This window comes from Lates calcarifer, linkage group LG24, assembly GCF_001640805.2.
Source record: "Lates calcarifer isolate ASB-BC8 linkage group LG24, TLL_Latcal_v3, whole genome shotgun sequence".
Classification (NCBI taxonomy): Eukaryota; Metazoa; Chordata; class Actinopteri; family Centropomidae; genus Lates; species Lates calcarifer.
This window is the reverse complement of record NC_066856.1, coordinates 15,435,044-15,455,027: the sequence shown is the minus strand read 5'-3', so window position 1 is coordinate 15,455,027 and position 19,984 is coordinate 15,435,044. Positions and strand designations below refer to the sequence as shown.

Genomic DNA, 19,984 nt, shown 5'->3' with positions numbered 1-19,984 from the left:
GGAGGTGTTTTTATTTGGCAACTGGAGAGAGGGCTGATTATTGAACGCTTTGAATAGAAAATTTAAAGTTTAAATACTTGAAGTATTCTTTAAAACTGTGAATCACTACTTCAGTCTTATCTGTGTAAATTAGTTGCTAGCATGAGGCATGGTGCTATAAACAGACAAATCCACCACAGTGATGGGTATGAACAACAGGTATCAATATAGCATAAGGTCCTATGTCCAGATGACTTTTTGAAGATGGGGATGATGATTCAAAGCAAGGCTGCACACATGCATGAGCTCACTGACAAGTATACAGACTGTACATATAAGAGGAAAATCTTTACATACATTGGACTTAATTATGTAACATCTACACAGGAATTAGCTGTAACTGGGTCTAATAGAGATCTAGAGTGAGTAAGGGGGTCAAAATAGGTAAAATAACACATACACTGAAGCACAGACTACATGGAAATATGTTGATTACCTCACTGAAAGAAAAAGAACTGTATAAGGTTAACACTCCCATCTTTTATGACAGAAATGCAGAGAAAGACAGCGATGAGGGGAAAAAAGGAGACAAAAAGGTAAGAAATTAAGAAGCTATAATTGCAGTATACTTCGGTTAAAGGTAGGAGCATAAGTGAAAAACACTACAGAGACAAGAGAGGCCGAATTGTAATTCAAGAGCAATTCTTGGCTGTGGTAGTGACAGTAAGGGGAAAAAAATAAATCGAACAACTTTTCAGGGGAAGTTCTTGATGTAGGAGACAATACAGTGATAATGCAGACAGTGCTGTAAGTACCTTGGCGAAGGTGATGGTGCGTGTCGGCGTCCGCGGGCTGCGCATTGTGTTTATGCCTTTACCCTTGGTGTGCGCAAGGTTGCCTGTGAAATAAACAAAGAGAGAGGATGGGGGTCAGTTAGCAAACTGCCCTCGACAGGGAAGATACATTCAGGAATAATCTAAAGAAGCAAAGCCGAATGCTTATTTTTATCAGATGGGATAAATGAATGGGGTTATTTTTAGCAAAAAGCAGTCACAAAGTCTGGAAATGGGCTCCTGTAATAAAACTGTTGATTCTTTAGCACTTCACTGAAAGAACTCAGTGGAACAGATGCCAGAAGAGTTCAGTAGTCTTTCCTTTTATGTGAGTTAAAGTTGATTAGGTCAGTGAAAACAACTAAACACAGTCACAGAATGCCAACGCTCGATACTACAGCTTTAAGACTACTTTGAAAGAGTGATTATGTGATTATTGGTTTTGTGATTCGATTTTGACAGAGGTGCCAGCCTGCTCTGCCAAGGAGGAAAATGCCATGGCCAGCTTAAACAAATGTTCTGCGAAGAAGGGAGGAAAGCCTTTCTAATTACAGTAACAATAGCCTGCTGTTTCCCTTTAGATATGTTTTAAGTGCTGCTTTTGACTGTTAAATTAAAAGGTTGCAGAAGACAACTTCCTTCTTATTCCTCTTCCATTTATCCTCTTTACCTGTTTTGGTGAGGGGATGGGTGACAAGTTTACGAACAAGCTCGTTCTCCGACGACCTCAGCAGCAGGACGATGTCGGCCGGGAGCATGTCTCTGTTCTTGGCCAAGAACCCTGCAGCATTGTACATCACCTTGGAGTTGGCAGAGAAGAAAAAAAACTTAATGTGAGAGACCTTCACATGTTAACTAGCTTTAGTTTAAAATGAAACCTCTGTGCAACCATTAATATCACCAAGTCAATTACCTTTCCAGCATAGTGGTGAATGCCAAAACCAAGGTCAACCCTCTTTGGTCTCCAGAAGCTTTTGGTCTTGAGATTATCCTCAAATTTCTCTGGAATAACAAAAATCAGTTTGAGGACATTATACTGTACACACACCATGAGAAAACTACCTACTAAAACATTACATAATTCTGAATATTACATTTGAAATTTGTCATTCTCAATGAAAGGAGGAAAGTGATGAAAAACTGTCCATCCATTCTTCAAAATTGCTGTACTTTTGATCAAGGAACTTGTTCACATACTTAGTGAATAAGACAGTAAATCCACCCAAAAACAGATTTGGTCCTGCAGTATCTGAAATGACTGACCTACGAGGGTCTGGTCAGTGCCCTGCGGGAAGCGACTCTCCTCATCCAGTAGTGAGAGCATCCCCATGGGCTTCTGCAGGAACAGATCCAGGAGGGGCCGGTTGTCCTCATACTCAATCATCCGAGCATCCACCTCCTCATTCAGGTACTCATCCTGTACAGAAATGACAGACACCATGAATATAATCATGGATTTCTAAGATGGTTGGATTCCTTCCTTGTTTTGTACGGTGATATCTTGGATGTACATTTTCGGTTTTACTGTGGTCTACACTAGTTCTTAATACTGTATAGAGCTTGGTGGAAACTTGATTTCCTTATCTCTTTACTCTCGTCTCTGCTTGTTACTGTTGTTGTCCTCTAGTATGGGATAAATAATTGGTTCACCACTGATGTTTTGTGCTCCACAGCACTGACAGACCTGCACTGTAAAGTCAGAAGCTGTTTGTTTATCCACTCATATCACGTTATAGTTCATTAATGTCATGCGTGAGTGTTCAGAGAGACTAAAATTTAGAGTAAGAACAAGAAAGGATTTGCATACTTGAGGCATCTGACAACATAAATTTGTTGTCAAATGACAGAACAAAATTAAATCCAGAATTTACTGCCTTGTTGTGTTTTAGCTGACTGTAACTACAAACTGCTCTTTCCCTTATTCAGATAAATCTGGTCCAAGGGGGCAAAGTGAGCTTGGCCCTCCACTTTATATAGAGCTAACCTGATCACATCAGGTTGACTGACTCGCAGAGCTGCTAGTGTGACTCAGCAACATTGCCGGAGACTTCCATTACTCCGTGAAGAAAAGGACAAAATGGGAACAAACAACATCAAATCAGCGTGCTTATTCTAGCATGAACTGCAAGCTGCGAAGTAAACGAACCACATAGGAAATCTGTGGGGATGCAGATAGATGGGGACAATGTAACAGCATGTGTGAACGTATATGGAAACATATAGATGAAGGAGTAAATGTATATGTGTGATAAAACCTAACAGGTAATGCTACCTTAAATCTACTTTATTTTACTCAAGATGTGACAAGTGAGGTGATGCTTATTAATCCCACAGCACAGGGCATTTCCCCTATGATATATATATATATATATATATGGTAGCAGTATAGGACAAATGTATTTCTGGGCCTGGTGCCAACAATACCCAAGAGTGAGTTTAAGTCCAACACTAACTGTCTTCAACTCCTAATTGACCCTCGTTTGGGATGATTTATAGCTCCTCTTCCTGGGTGAGACCAAATCATTTAACATTAGCAAAGCACTCTCTGCCCCCCCAAGGCACAACACACCCCTGAGACCGCATAAAAGGAGAGCTGCGAACCTCATTCTCCCGTAAATAAAGACAGCAGCATATTTTACCCTTGCCATCTCTCTTAAAGCGCGCAGTGACAAATGATGACATGTTATCACCATTTAGATGGAAATGAGGGTAGTACCAAGGTGAAAAATGCATACAAAGTGCCTTCCAGGAAGGATTCGAGCACTTGGAAAGTGTTCTTTGATTGCAGCGATAGGTCAGCAGACTTCACCTGCTCCCAAGCGAATATGTGCTGGTTGAAGTAAAACTGGATCTGCTCGTTGGCGATGTTGATGCAGAGCTGCTCGAAAGAGTTCTTCTTGAAGTTCTCGAAGCCGAAGATGTCCAAGATGCCAATGTTCAGGCCCTTGTCATCCTCTCTGGAAGTGAGAAGAATGAAACATAAATTTTTAAATTAATTTTTCTTTTTATGTGATTCTAAATTTTTGTAAAATGTCAATTGCACACAGGTAAATCCAGCTGCAGCACAAACGTAAAGGGTGAACACGAATGAAGGGGATGGCACTTTGTTTTCCCCAGTAGTTATCTGTAGTTTTCTCCGGGTAGCAGAAATCTTCACTATACTATATGTTATATGTACTGATGTGTATCAAGATGACATGACAGCTTTCAAGAACTGGCAATGATCAAATCATAGTTCTCATACAAGAGTAGGAACTTTGTGAGATGACCTCATTCTGCATTCACGACAGCAAGAACACACACCATCACGCGCTCTGCTCATAATCTCACCCTAGGTGGCTGTCGGGCCGCAGCAGTGAGTTGATGCGGTTGACAATCCAGCTGAAGAGGCGGCCGTAGAGAGCCTTGCCCATGGCGTCCCTCACCTCCACTGCTTTTTCCACTGTGTTGGGCCTGACGATCGTCTCTCCCCGGGCCACCACACAGTGGGAGGTCAGGGCTTCCTGGAGCTCGTCTGAGCGGATACACAGCAGCGAGGCCACTGAGGGGACATGAGATAAGGGGTGTGATGAAAGTTAACACTTCTAAAAGTAGAATGCAGGGCGTGAAAAATGTAACTGCCCTCATTCAGATTCAGGCATTAGAATGATGTTGTAGGTTCACAATAAAATAATTAACAAGGAACAGTCATGTTCTCTATAACTGGATAAACCTAATCTAGACAGCTTTGTAAATTTCCCATCACAACAAATGTGTAAATTTAGAAAATATAATCACATCCTGTGAAATCAAACCATTGCAGATGTACGTTTGGTAATAATGTCTCTGTAATTCTACAATAGCTGTACTGATGGATAATTTCTTTCAGAACAATAGTTTGCTATATTTAGCTCCACTCCACCTGGAGCTCTCTGCAGAGTTAATGGAAAGGAGCAGAAGAGGGAGGGAGAGAAGTGGGGGTGTAGAGGAGGAAATTCAGAGTCATGTTTGGTTTTACGTCATCATATACTGAAGTGTAGCAATGCCCCCCTCTTTCTCTCCCTCTCTCTCCTCTCACCATTCTCTAGGACAGAAATGTTGGAGATGCCGCTCTTGTCTGTTTGATGCTCCGAGGCAACCGCAGAGAACTCGATATCTCCAGAGTTGAGGATGGCCGCCAGAGTGCTGTAAACACTGCCCAGCTCCTGCAGAAATGATAGAGACAGTCTGTAGAAAACTGATAGCAAATACTATAACATCAGGCACATCTAATAGTCTTATATGCTGACCTTGCTGCATGGGGATTTGAAAGATTTTGCAATGCCTGTTTTTCTATTATATTTTCAGTGCTAAATAACTCCATGCTACATTTGTGAGTACTCAGACTTGCTACTCGGTTCTGTCACCTTCTAATCAATATAAATAGTCATGATGAAGTATTGTGCGTGTTGTGTCATGCAAGGCTTGAGAGGAGACAAAAATGTTCATCACTTAAGGCTTAGGATGCAATTTTTACTGGCCACAAAACATGAGCTATCAACATATCTGGCATGAACAGTGTTAGTCTCTTTAGCGAAATGGACAAAAAGTAGAGCACCATTTAAGAACTCCTCTAGTGTGGCAGCTGTCGCAAAACTGCGTCAAAACAGATATAAGTGCCTCAAAGATAATCTCCATCCACATTCTGTGATTTCATGCAAGACAAGACGTGCTGTAGAAAAGGAGGCTGTTCCTCCAGCAGTGCCAAGCGATTACAGGATAAGTGCTATTGACGTGCAGATCCCAGAGGCAATCAGTTCTTTGGGCCTCATTAGCCTTCACAATGCCAACAGTTGACTGCCTACATGTGCCTGTAGCTTCTTTCTCCATCACAAGCCATATAGTAACTGCCTATACACTGGTTTTAAGAACTCACTGATTAGTAGAGCTGTTAACATGTTGTCTTTTAGTTATACACAAACATATAACAGGAGTGTGAGAGCATTTCTGTATGAATGTTAGGATCAAGGTTATGCTATTATTGTGGGCAAGCCCTTTTCAGCGTTTTGCCCAGTAATTAATGCAGTAGTTTGTACCTCCAGGGTGAATCCAATGACCTTGAAACACTGCTCCACTGCATCAAACTGTTCCTTGTAGAAGGTGTTGCTCACTATGTCAGGCCCTAATTTAATGTGTTCGTTACACAGGTACCTGCAGTACAAAGAGGAAACATAAAGATCAGGATTGGGGTGTTGGGAACCAGGGAAGTGAGGAATGTGTGGTGCAAGGGGGAAATAACAGTGTTTTAAGAGAAGGACTAAGAAATGTCAAACCTACTTAGGTGTTTTGCTGTCGGAGAGCTTGTAGTGGGCTAGTTTCTTCCTGTCAGCAAGGCCGGCGTAGATGTAGTAGAAGATGTGGAAGTTCCTCTCCCCTCTATCAAAACACAAAAAGACGCAGCTATGATATTTAGGTCTAAAAAGCATTAGACATACATTATAATGTAATTTTGTTAGCATGTTACTCACTTGATGAATGTCCCTCCTGTTTTGCTAATATGAGACAATAGATAGGGAAGAAGCTAAAAGCACACTGATGGTGCATACCTGACAAGCCTAAATAGTTTGCCTAATTTGTACTAGTTTACTCATATGGAGCCCCATAGGTAACAAGATGAAGTAAACATTTATCAGACCAGTAAAAATTATACTCAAAAAAATCGTTGAATCATATCTTTTGAATCAACGTGTTTGTTGTTCCTAAATAAAAGTGTAGCTACACACTGTGCTTGCAGCCAAATCAAACCTTCTCTGACCTGTGTGTCTCTTTTCTAATGAAATACTTGAGTCTGCCTTTGAAGTTCCACTAAGGACAATTGCAAGACCACAATCTTTGATCAAACAGGAAATAAGCTAGCCCCTCCACTTGACCTGGTCCTCTCCCCAGACACATGATAAGAAGAAAAGATGGATTGACTGAAGAGCAGGTAGAAGGCAAATGCCACCAGTTTGAGATGAAGAAGTGGAGGTGAAAGGAAGAGAAATATTACGCACTGATCCCTGGCCAGTGAGCAGAAAAATAACCTTTGTAGCAATGTTCTTTCAGAAAATGACAAGAGACGTGATTTGAATTTCTATGAATGTCATTGTGAAACGACATTCATGTGTCATGTGGTTTCTTGCATTAGGAAAAAAAACAGAAAAGGACAAAAACAAAAAGAAGTGATATTTACACGGCCTGGTGGATGACTCTGGATTTCTCCAGCAGATACTCAGATATCTGCGCTCCCACCACTGTTCCCCCGCAGGTGAACTTCATCTCCAGGTACTTGCCAAAGCGGCTGGAGTTGTCATTGATGACTGTGCAGGCATTTCCAAAAGCCTCCACCAGGCTGTTGACCAGCAGGATCTTCTCCTGGAGCGTCCGATTATTTGCCTGAATAAAACATTATTCCATCTTATTAACTGTGAAATCATTATAGTTTCTGCCATGTGTCTTTTCTATTCATGTTATTCCCAGCAAATGTGCCACTGCCATCGCTTTATTTTATTATTCCACTCCAAAGAAAGCAAACTGAAATGGAACTTTCTTTTCAATCAAGTTGTAAATCATGATTGGCACCAGCTGGAGCTTCAAATAAACTGATCACAGGATGTTTAAAGTTCCTTGACAGTGCATTTGGAGGTTTGCAGGTTTCAGGACAGGTCACAGCTGATGCACAGTTTTAATTTCCTGTCAGTCATAAATATCTTTTTGTATTTCTAAAAGTAATTTGTTTGTATTGTTTAGTCTTTTATTTGCAACATGATTTCATTTACTTTCAGATATATTGTATTTGGTTTGATTTGATATGTGATTTTAAATGGCTTTTTAAAAATTGGCTGTATATGTACCACAGGAACACTTAATGAAAGCTAATAGTTAATAGTTTGATGCTGAATTCACAATGCTTCTTCTAAGCAAACAGCTGTTAATGTTAATGTTTGCTATGTAGCGATAGCAAAAACTTGAATACAGCATCTTCTAATTAAATGCTGTGTTTATGGACCATTACAACTCACCTTCCCAAGAACAGTCAGCTGCTGCACCAACAGATGAGCACTCTCTGTTTTCCCTGCTCCACTCTCTCCACTGATCACAATACACTGCACACAGGAAATTGAGATTACAACAGTATAAAACTAGTAATGACAGCATCGACAAAATGTCACCATGAGGGATATTTGACTTCATAAGTGGAGACAGCAGGGTAATTTGAAGCAAACAGCACCAAATCAAAAGGTAAAAGCAACTTTCTGCCCTCAGAAAACAAAAATGATAATTTAATACTTGTGTGTAATTCAATGACCACAGTATTTACCTGGTCTGCATTGTATGACACCATGGACTGGTAGGCGATATCAGCCACAGCAAAGATGTGTGGTGGGTTTGCTGTACGCTTAGCCCCTATGTACATCTTAGTGTACTACAAAGAGAATAAGCAAAGATGTATTTAAAACATGAACACAAATGTACAACATAAAACAGATATTATTTAGAAGAAAACTTAATGAATGTTATCATGAAGTGGATTTGCTTCTTTGCTCTACACAGCAACAGAAATTTTCCCTCTGTACAAACTCTTCTACAATTCATTATATTTTTGCTCTGGGAAGACCAGAGTGAAAAATGGCTACAAACTTGAGGCAAAGAAAAACATGATGATTGAGAGGAAAATATAGTCAGTGAGGTATGGAGGAGGCAGAGAAACAGGGGCAGTGTGAGTGTGTCTGTGTGTGGAGGTGAGGCTAAATGGGATGCAGCAGACTGAAGAACTGCAGAGGCACTAATGAGATACGCTGGGCTTCACCCAGTGCATTACTGACTAAATGTACAAGCGCACGTGATCTAAAAAACAAACACACATAATAGCCTATATACACAGACCTCAGGGGTGTATATCTCCATCTTATGGAAAGGATTGACTGCGATGAGGATGTCTCCCACATATGTGTAAATCTGATCTCTTCCATAGCGACTCTGAAGCTGCTCTGTGACTGTGTTCTGGAAAAAGCAACAAGCAGGTATGTCATGTTTCCAGACATTTAAATCCTTCACAAATTACTGTGTAGATCATTGTCTTATCATAAGTGAGAACTGCATACAAATCATTATTACAGCCAAGCCGTCCTTAAGCTTATGTCCTGCCTCAAGTCAAGGCCTGTGACGCCTGCTACGTCAATGTGTTATCTTCATGTCATACGGTGATTAATTCTCCTGTCTTCACACTGCTGGAACAGGTACATCAACAACAGCAGACCTCCCTCATACCAGCAGAGCTACTCATCTTGAAGGATGGGTAGAAATATCCGCTGGCAACTGAAACTGGCCGTATCATTCAATACGTCAATGTGGCACACACATTTGATGAATTACACTTAATGTTATTTGTGCAAGAGATGCTATTGTGCATTTGTCACTGTGAACAAACCAACACGGTAGATCAGGAAAAATTATGCTAAATGTTCCAGTTACTTTTCATTTACTTTTAGTAAATGTAAATGTTATGGTTAAAAACAAATAGTTGTGAAAATATCTCACCACAAGGCCCATCTAGAGGCTGTAATAGAGAATAAAATCATGTTCTTTGTCAAATACATTTGCAGTTGACTATATCTGCTGTGACAATGGTTTGCCTCCTCATGACCAGTTATGTTGTTTATTATTGAGGTGTACACTTACATCAACCATCATCTGATTCCTAGAAAGGCCAAAGCTGAGTTTGGACGTTCTCACCTCGTCTAGATACTCCAGGGTGGCGAGGTCGTCCACCTCATCTACGTCACTCTGTGTCTTCATGTGGCTTCCTTTTTTGGTGTGGATACGTTCATGCCTGGAATTCACAGGATGTGCAACCAAGTCTCTTACTGAGCAATGTATGTTATGTATATACTGTACAGGACAATCTCAGCAATCTAGATTCAAATTCAGTACATTATGAGCACGTACTACAGTTCTGAAAATGTTATTTGCTAAAGGGAAGAAGTACATCTCTTCACATTAAACAAATCCTATATAATGTAAATATAATCAAACCTTCAACGAGATAAAGATCTAATGTAAATATAATACTCTATAGCATAAATGGTGAAGAAAAGGGACCATCAGTATGCAGTTCACTCAGCCCTGCATCCTCTCTTTTCCCTGTGTGTGACTAAATGGTGGTTCCACCAGGTGGAGAATGCCTGAAGCTTACTGAAATATACATCTTAATAAACATTAAATCTACCTAACTCCTGGGAAACTCTTCAGTCCTGATTTTACTTTCTATTGCATCATGACAATTCCACAACAGACTAGATCACCAAGACATCAGTTTGCATGAAACTTTACATTAGTAGACAAAATTGTACCAAGAAGCCTCCATCATATTAAATATTTACTTCTACAGACATGACTCCTAAGCATTATGGCTAATATCTGCACTGTTTACGGTGATGAATTATTTTAAATACTAGGTACAAGAAATCTGGAGTTATCAAAATGTATCAAAACACCACTATCAGCAAATTCAGTGGTGCATTTAAAATTACTCCACCAGGTTTTAGGTTTAGCTGTGCAATAGTCCTGCAAGAATAACTCATTACATGCTACTGTTTCCTCACATTATGTGAGGTCAAAATGTGTAATTACATCTGATTACCAGCCACATCCAAAATATTTATCATTATTTAGCTAATGATGGTGGTAATTTCCCATCGTGATTGCAATTCATCTCAGTGCAGGTCACGACCCCAGAATGATGGGACCTTACATTAAGCCAAGGTACAGAAAATAGTGATGACAACATGACAGACAACAATGTTAACAACGGCAAGGTGGCAGCATGTAAACAGTCTAAAATCAACTTTACATGTCATGCCATCACAACTACAACAAGAGCTCTGACCGAGACAAGAGTGACAGTAAAAAAAAAGAGCCAGTTATCATCTACTCCTACTGTGGCATAAAGGTCATATATGCATGTGTTACCTGTCATTACTGTCTGTGCTTCTGTCTGTCTTTCCATGATGGCTTAAACGACAGAAATAGGATTAGCATTTCATGACGGGTGAAAATTCTTCCTGGGCCAACATTTTTTGACTCGTGTGACTCGTGCAGCCTGCACATCAAGTGAAGCTGGGGCAGAATTGAGCTGTTGTTTATGTGAGGGTGACAAGGTTTGTAAAACATCCAGCAAGGGGGGGTAATTTGGATTTGGATTACACTGCCTGAAAAAGTTAAGCTGCAGTCTAGCAAAGAAAACCCACTGACAGGGAGTTTTGTAGAAATATATATAAATGTGAGACACTATAAAGGACACTTACATGCAAATAGGACAGTACCTTGTTTTTTCAGTGACTCCTATTTGTTGGTTTAGATCAATGAGTTCAATCAGTTGTTTCTGCAATATTTTCTCTTTGCCAACAATCTGTTTGATGAACACATGCTGGAGTAAGTCTAGCACATTTGGTCTCAGCTCAAAGTCCTTAATTAGACATCTGTGGGGAGGAAAGAGAAAAGGTAGACTGCAATATATTTCCTAGATTGATATTCAAAGCATCTGGTTATGTACTATCAGTGGAAGTATTTATTATTCACCGAGGCATAACAAACACACTAGCATCCACACTCACTTGCAGATGAAGTCATTAAAGTCGTCTGACCAGAGCTCCGGCTGGTGGAGAGTGGGTGGAGGATTTCTGTCAGAGGAAAGAATGGAAAAGATAAATGGAATGATAAGATGAGATGGGATTTACGCGAGTGGGGCGGAGAACAAAAGGCCGAGGCGCAGAGTGGAACGATGGAGTGAAATCTTAACAACAGAATTGTTCCTTATCGAAACACATCCAGAGATGTTTCTGGTGGCAGTATGAGGCAATAACACCTGTACAGGTGGGTGGTATTGATACAGCTGATTTTATGACAGAAAAGCAATAATCAATAACACTGGATATCAAATATATAACCAGATCTCATAAGCTTGAAGGTCCTCCTATCAAAAACCCATTCAAACAGACAAATTGTGAGGAGGTCAACAGTAACAAGGCCTCACAACCGGGGAACAGCTGAGCTAATTTGCTATAATTCCTCGTCTGCCTTAAGTACCTTTTTACAAGAGGGTTCCTGGCAAGTGGTAGGAAAGTCAATGCTGCCTGATAATGCACCAGGGCCTTTTTCACACCGTCTCTGACAGCAATAAATTGGTCTAATGAGAGGCCATACATCTCCTTTTTATCACACAACACAGCCAATATAGACAGCAAATGCATCAGACATTTGCTGTGACTATTAAGGTGTCTGTCTTATCCAGAAGACAAACAGGAGCTTGTGGAGGCAAAGAGTCACACATGAGCTACTTTAATTATACAACTATTTAGTTTTTAAGTGTTTAATTTCCTGGATACAAATATAAGGATACATTGTAATTATAATATCTTGTTTATAACCAAAGTAAATTTTGTGTTTCCCCACTTTTTCATAAATTCACTTTCTACAATAAATAAGACAAATGGAAATCTCTCTGTTGCACATAATGACGGATAAGGTTAGGTAAGGATACACTGTCATCCCAGTCCTTCCCTGCCTTTCTCTTCTTTTTAATTTTACTTCTACTTTTATACTTCAGCCTAACAATTTGCTCTACACATATACAACGGCAGGAGTATGAGGAGGTACACTAGGTAGTGGTGCCTACAAAAAATAATTACAGAAGTGTAGTATTTGCTACAGGAACAATGTATGGAATTGTATCATACAGTACCATATTGTTGTATGCAGTATATAGTGTTGTATTATGCATAGCCCTTGCACACCGTGTGGTAAAACTCCAAGTAAAAACCACATCAAAATGATGATCTTCTGTTTCTGTTTGGCCAGCCTAAATTAAATAAGACAGGGTGTGGTTCAATCGATGGCATCAGCATGCTCTTTCCTAGACTGCTTGACGAATGAACCCGGAGTAGAGAGAGGAGGGAAGTGAGGAGTGTGAACAGAGAGCCTGGAGCTCTGGCTGCAGCAGTCACATAGATTCTGAGAAAGCTGTGTGATGGCTCCTGTGGAGCACGACCCCTAGAGTAAACACACAGGACAGCTATGACACAGGGGCTGGCTGTCTGTCTGTCTGTGTGTGTGTGTGTGTGTGTGTGTGTGTGTGTGTGTGTGTGTGTAAGGCACACACCGTGCAGTGATGGACAAAGCACTGTGCTGTTAAGATAGACAGTGACGGTAAGTGTTTATGCAGCTCTCATGCTGGAATCAGGAGACGATAAACAATTACATTTCACCTTCAGCCCACAATACACACAGACGAGAAAAGGGTGGCTGTGTTTTCAGCCTCCCCCGCAGGACGAATGGGATCAGTGCCAGGAGGGGAGTGGTTTATGGATAAGCCCCTGCAAGCAAAAAAAAGCCATTTGAAATGAAAAGACTGTACTTTGTCTGGTGACAGTCTGTATAGAGAAGCAAATCACTGCATTGGGGAGCAGGAGATGGCTTTTCTGGATTGCAGTACAAACACTATGCATTACCCAGTCTTTACATTCTTCTCTGTCTGTAGGGGAGGGATGTAATGAAAACATACCCAGCACTGTCTGATGATTTGCATCAGTGTAGTGACTAAAACATCAACTTGTTTTAGCTCTGCTGCTGAAAACAAGGTTGTATAAATTGTCTCTTTCATGCATTGTCTTTTTTGCAGGCCTTCACAAAACATTATCAGCTGAAATGAAAATAATATTTTAGGGTTCTAGCTTTTCACTGTGAAGAGAGTGTGGACTGAAGGCTAAAGATACTTGGAAATATTAAACATTTTGTGCAATTTCTTGAACTTAATCAACAGATGAAAATGGTGGGTGTTGTTGTATAATTCCATGTAATTTGCAACTATTGAATAAATTCACTGCATTCAAAAAGTTACAGTAAATTACAGCCTTGCCTAGTGCAGTTAGCACACTTGTCACATGACAGAGAAATTGTCTTTTTGTAGAAGCAAATGCCATTTCCTAAACTGTGCATAAATTCCAGCTAGATGCTCTCATGTATCTGTTCAGGTCAGGATCAAAGACATATTCATGCTAATGCTTGCTTGGTCTGCTGTGGCCATTTGTCAAGTCAAGTCAAGTCAAATTTTATTTATATAGCGCAATTCACAACAGAAGTTATCTCGAGACGCTTGCTGCTACATCACTGTATTAAACCACTCCCTTCACGTTTCCAAAGGGCTCTAGTTTCTCAACCCATGAGCTGTAATTAGGAGGTCACCACCTTCAAGTGCTTCAGATTGAGAAACATGCAGGATAACAAGAGGATAAAATCGACTTTGCTGTTTCTTTACTTTTACAGTGTCATTAATTATCTGTATCAAAATACAGGTGACAGGAAAACATGCTATCAACGCCAGCTTTTACTTTACTTGTATATGTTATCTCAAAGGCATCACAGTGGCTATCTGATTAACATGCCACCTCACTTCAAGAACTCGATCAGCACCAGGGTTTAGAGTCTTGATTCAGAACAACAGAATACACCTACATTTTAAGACTGCCAACAGTGCTGGGGTAGAGAGGACATAGGGAGATGATAGATTGTAGGTGTGACGGCAGCTCACCTGGGTATTTTGAAAAGGGCTCTCATTGGGTGGAGGTCAGAGAGGGGTGGGTCTCCGTCTCCCAGCTCTATGGCAGTGATGCCCAGGGACCAAACATCACAGCGAGCATCATAGGTTGAATCCAGCTGCTGTTCACATGCTATTACCTGGAGCACAAATCGAATGTAAGGAATAGTTACATAGATGAGTCTTGTAAGATCTCAATTATAATTCTATTAAGGCCAATAAGTGTTATTCACTCAATTCAAAATTGCCTTATTTTACATGTTTATAGTTCTCAAATCAATATATGGCTATTCAAAGTAATAAACTTCATCATAGTCCCGACAACAGTTTAAAAAGGCCATGAAGTTAGCCATCAACCAACATCTCCATAAGTTATCTTTGGAGTTAAAACATTCATCAGTCCCTGTGCCCTCAGTGGCTTCACCAATCATCAGATAAAAACATTATGAAACCTTTGTTTTGGGGCACACAGCACAAACCAGAAAAGGCCTGATATCCTGTTACATGGTGCATACTTGTGGATTTGTGTGGTATGAGGTCTAATGCTGCAACATCTGGGCCTAATTCCCCATGAGGGAGTCAATATTCATGTAAGTTGTTGGGCTTTGTTATTTTGTCAGCTTTTGTGTGCACACACCATAAAGTAAACAATCATGTAACAGAGTGAAATGTCATTTATGGAGTTTTCCAATATCAAAGACACTGATTATAACAGAGCTCAGCAGAGGCTGGAGTCTACACATCTGCTGTGGACAAACACACACATACACACACGCAGTCTATCATCAGTGTCCTCAGGGCAACATGGTACCCAATCAACAATATGAATCATCTCTGAGTGGGTGGCATGTCCACACACACACAAAACACACATTCACCATGATTGTCAAATGTCTGAAATCAATATAATTTGTATTACCAATTCTCAGTAGACATGTATTTGTGTAAATAGACAAGACAAGCAAAGAAATCATTACCAGATTACCAATAAGACATCCTGAAACACAAGTGTATACACACACCAATTCCCAAGTGGAAAACAAAATAAAAAGTCTTCCTCTATTCTGTCATACCTGCACAACAAATGTACGAATCACAAAAAAATCTGTTTAATTGTGACCATTTTGAAAAAATAAAAGTAATTTTCAATTTTATCACAATATTTCTGCCATAGAGACAAATATACCTAGCACAGCTTAAATCATCAGAGTGTAAATCTTACAGACAGCTCTTGTAAAAAGTTCTTCCAAAATGTCATTATATGACATAACTTACCCCTCAGAGTTACATAACCAAATCTACTTTAGAAAGCAGGTGAGACCGTGTCTGTATACATCCAGTGCTGTCCATAATCCAGTCCAGAATGTCCGTGATTATAGTAATGTAGATCCTCGTTTACAAATCTAACTCCTGACATCACAAAGACACGCAACCAAAGACTTCCTAGTCTAGAGTCCACCCAAGCTTTGTTGATGAACATCTCACACAAATGAGATTAAAATCCTTATGTCCTTAAGTCCTGAACATGTCATGCATCCTATATTCTAATGCACTATTTGCACAGCATGCAAACCTCATGTAAAAAAGTTCATTTTGATTTGATGGGAGACTGCAAGGAGGACAAGTCAGAAGCCAACATGTACTCTGGCAGGTAAAACTAGTGTTGGTGCAATGGTTACAAAGTGTAGCTGTGTGGACGAGTCTAAGGTTACCCGTTTTCCCAACAGGGGTTGCTAATGGTTCATCTAATCTAATCTTGATCAGTGTTGAGTGTGCAGATGGGAGGCTATGGGATGCCTCTACGTGTTGAGGTTTTCCTGAAGTGTGGTAGGTTCAGTTTAATAAAATATAAATGTGTCTGCTTTATAACCCAAACATGCCTCTGCTCTTACTCAACACTATGTCCTAACATCCAAGCCAACTCTCAGCATGTGGTAAATGCTGTTACTACAGAAGGTGTTGTTGAACTTTACTCATATTTAATTATTACACAGCACAGTCATCACATCAGGCAAATTAAGTTGTTTTTATGAGGGAAGACAATCTGCTTTTCTTAAAGTGTTTTAGTATTTACATTACTTCTTTAGCACAACTTTATAAAAACAACAGGTGTTTATGAAATAACACAAAAAGTAGCTTAGTTTTTGTGGGCTCCTTCATTTATTTTAAGTCCATGAAATGTTTTTTAACATTGTTTTGCTAACCAGATGACCAGATGTAGATCTGCCAGAATCTTCAGCAGTGTAATTCCTTGGTAAACTGGGATATTGGATATGGAAGCACAAAAATGTGTTGACAATATGACTAAAATAATAGACGTACCATGAACTGTAACTACTGTATTGTAGCTGTCAATATACTTGTAGTGTGTCAGAATATGTGCATTATTTTGGATATATACGAATGTGTGTCAATCTTGTAATATAAATATTGGGCTGTGTTTAACTGTCTGAAAAGCCAGAGATATGAAGCAACAGTGAAAAACTTTCCTACACTCCCATACATAACCAGACCTTCAAGAGACAAGACACTGATCAGTGTCACTAAGTAAACTCCAGTCAGATGAATCAAGAGCAAGAATATCAAGCTAAGAGACCACCTCACATTACGTTATACTGACGCTTATATAGCATAGGAAAAAGTTATATTAACCTCCCATAAGAAGTAGAGGATAAGGGGATGTGGCTATGTACTGGTATAAAATATCACTTTTTGATGTGTACTATTTCAGAGGGTATATGCACTGCTGGTGCAGCGAGCCATGATTAGATAAGAGATGAATGATGGAGGCTGCCCATTCCATTTTCTTCACGAACATTGTATTTGACAGTGTTATCTCTTTGATGGTTATTAACTGCGGCCCGCTGGGATCTGCTCCAGGCTAATGTAGCGGAAAAGGAAGAGGCTGCAGGAGCGTTTATAGGATGGTTTTACTGTACCTCAGGAGCCATCCAGAAGGGAGTTCCAACAGAGGTGTTCCTCCTCAGACGGGTATTTGTCAGCTGAGCTGAGACACCTGCAGGGATGAGAATACACACTTCAGCCATTTTAGTCCTCTCTCTCAGGAGTCAGTGGAGACAATTTGCCCTATCTCAATAACTTCCTTGACATTTTTTTTTTTCTCAAAGAGCAGTCTGGCTGGTAAAAGTGATGATCTGTGAAAAGGGAAACAGTAAACAGTAAACAGCAGGGTGCTGCTCAATTGATATGATACTGAATGGATCTCAGAGCTTTGTCGTATGCCACTAATGGAGCTGTCACTATAGCGACACTGAGAAAAGAACAAAACACACACATGCACACATTCACATTCACACAGTAACATCAAACTGCTACACTTTTTTTTCTTTCTTCCAAATGATAGATTGCTTTGAATTTCAAATTCTCATGTGACTGCAGGTAATTTTTCCGGGCATTTCAAGAACAAGATTTGAATACAATTCAACTGTGAACAGGCTGTGGCAGGTGGAGACGAAATTTAACCCTCTCTCAGAACAAAATATCATGCGCTTTATTAGCATATGATAGTTTTATCTGCCCATATAACATGAGGACAAAGTCATGTAACGGGAGTCAAGTTGGCAGTAGATGAATTCAGCAGCAGTGGGACTGCAGAGAGAAAGAGAGGGCACATGTGTCCTCATGTGTGTGTGTTAATGTGCAGTTAAAAAGCCTGACAAGGAACATGCTGACCCACAATCGTGACTTCAGCCCAGTCCAGACAAATCAGTGTAAAGGCCACGCTGTGATGTATCCCAGGGCTGGCTCAGCTGAAGCAGCCGGCCAGGACAAAAGCAGCGCCTCGAGGACAAAAGCGGCGGCCAACAAACAAAAGGTGATCCGCTGATGCACGACATGCTGCTACAGAGTGTGCCGTCTTTGTCTAGCACATTATATTTTTATGAATCTGGAGTGTAGAGTTTGTGCAGAAAATTTAACGGTGCAGTGTTTTTAGTGATCAGATGTGCAGCATGAAAGATTAGAGGAAATGGAAGTGTAACAACACAATACCCAGATGGTGAAATGCGTTAAAATCTGTTCAAAACATGAAAGTGAGTGCAGAGTCCATCTGCAGAAACATGAAAAAAAGAAAGCATTTACACAACATGGATGTATTTCTAACAGCGTCAGCAACTGCTTCTTGTAAAAGCTTGTTCTGCGCGCCTGTTTCTTGACGACTTCATTACTGTCAGTACAGTACAGTAAAACACAGATTTTCTACTGGTGCTGGTGGGTTAAAGCCAGGGGTGGAGAGAAATGCCAGGATGAGCAATGCAGAGGAAAACGGTTCTGTGGCAAACATCAAAAGGGATTAGAATCATGTGCAGGAGGGGATATATGCAGGCTGACACACACTCACACACACAGGGACGCTCACATGCCGTTACCAAACCACTGCACAGTAACACATCATCCCACATTAGTGAAAACAAACCCACAGTTTTACATAGATGCTAGTGTATGCACAAAGAAACATGAAACTAAACTACCTAAGGAAACCCACAATGATCTGATCAAACTTAAAGTTACACACACACATCTGCTTTAATATATATGTGAGGTAGATCAGTGTGTGAGGAAACAGAAACATAAAGAGCCCCCTATTAAAGCGCTCACAGCCCCTCTCTTTCCACTACATTAGCCCCGAGTGGAGCCTGGTGGGCCACACTTAATAATCATCACAGAGATAACGCTGTCAATTAGAATATTCATGAGAGACCCATGGACGAACAGCTCCTCTCAATTCTTCCGCTGCTCTTTTTGAGTCCATCTCTTTGCTATTTTGTTTCTCCGCTGGTGATGAGTCACTGCGGGGGTTTTATCTCTTCAGCTGCTTAGTGTAGCATGCGCCCCTCCACATGAAAAAGCATTAATCCCAGCATGACGCAGTACCCGCGTGTGGCACAGAGGCGAGCACGAGTCAGCCCATTTTTTAGCTTCTTTTCGTCATTCTGCAAGCTTCTACACAACTTGGGTTTATTTCTAAACTGCTGACGTCATGACCAGTATCTGATACAAATTTGAACTGTTGATGTTAAGGAGCAGCAAAAGCAAAATGATGTTAGGGCCATTTTTGTGCCTGCAGTTCTCCGCTCTGTACATGAGCAGGCAGCAAGCAGGCAGAGAATAGGAGATAACATGGGAGTCCAGGTCTTATCTGCTCAGTTTGCTGCCTCCTTTGTTTCAGGGTCAATAACATGACATTTACTTAGCAACACAGAGAGATGAAAAATTCAGATTTTTGCGTTTAAATGCAAGTGACATTCTATATGTGTTGCATGCCTGATTTTACTATTTTCTAGCAAAACCTCCTGTAGTATTAATTTAGAACTGAAACCAAACTAAGGCCTTGCTCAGACTGCCAGCCCAAATTCATTTTCTTGGCATATCCAGATTGATTTTAGAAAATCCAACAACAAAAACAACTACATGAAACGTTACAAATTGAAATCGAGAGTGATGGTAGCTACATAGTTACTGACGCCTGCGTCATTACCACAGCAGCCCATGCAGATTGCTGGTGATGTCTGGACACACAAATCTGATCTGATCACTTGCAAATAATAATCTGATTTGTTTG

General features: G+C 40.4%; 1 protein-coding gene across 2 annotated transcripts in view; it reads right to left on the bottom strand.

The window, feature by feature from the left end:
• myo3a (myosin IIIA) overlaps positions 1 to 19,984 on the bottom strand; it is a 49,866-nt gene that overhangs the window by 12,661 nt on the left and 17,221 nt on the right. Inside the window, exons 7-26 of one of the 2 annotated variants that reach the window (XM_051066931.1) lie at positions 17,343 to 17,419; positions 14,398 to 14,543; positions 11,426 to 11,491; positions 11,135 to 11,290; positions 10,782 to 10,823; positions 9,546 to 9,642; positions 8,697 to 8,813; positions 8,131 to 8,235; positions 7,832 to 7,915; positions 7,003 to 7,205; positions 6,108 to 6,206; positions 5,867 to 5,981; positions 4,870 to 4,996; positions 4,143 to 4,353; positions 3,622 to 3,769; positions 2,076 to 2,229; positions 1,726 to 1,814; positions 1,483 to 1,612; positions 795 to 877; positions 476 to 517 (exon numbers count right to left, since the gene is read on the bottom strand). In XM_051066931.1, the coding sequence (XP_050922888.1) occupies positions 476 to 517; positions 795 to 877; positions 1,483 to 1,612; positions 1,726 to 1,814; positions 2,076 to 2,229; positions 3,622 to 3,769; positions 4,143 to 4,353; positions 4,870 to 4,996; positions 5,867 to 5,981; positions 6,108 to 6,206; positions 7,003 to 7,205; positions 7,832 to 7,915; positions 8,131 to 8,235; positions 8,697 to 8,813; positions 9,546 to 9,642; positions 10,782 to 10,823; positions 11,135 to 11,290; positions 11,426 to 11,491; positions 14,398 to 14,543; positions 17,343 to 17,419 (2,291 nt within the window). The remainder of the gene's footprint in view (positions 1 to 475; positions 518 to 794; positions 878 to 1,482; positions 1,613 to 1,725; positions 1,815 to 2,075; positions 2,230 to 3,621; positions 3,770 to 4,142; positions 4,354 to 4,869; positions 4,997 to 5,866; positions 5,982 to 6,107; positions 6,207 to 7,002; positions 7,206 to 7,831; positions 7,916 to 8,130; positions 8,236 to 8,696; positions 8,814 to 9,545; positions 9,643 to 10,781; positions 10,824 to 11,134; positions 11,291 to 11,425; positions 11,492 to 14,397; positions 14,544 to 17,342; positions 17,420 to 19,984) is intronic. The other variant, XM_051066932.1, reaches the window with a different exon arrangement.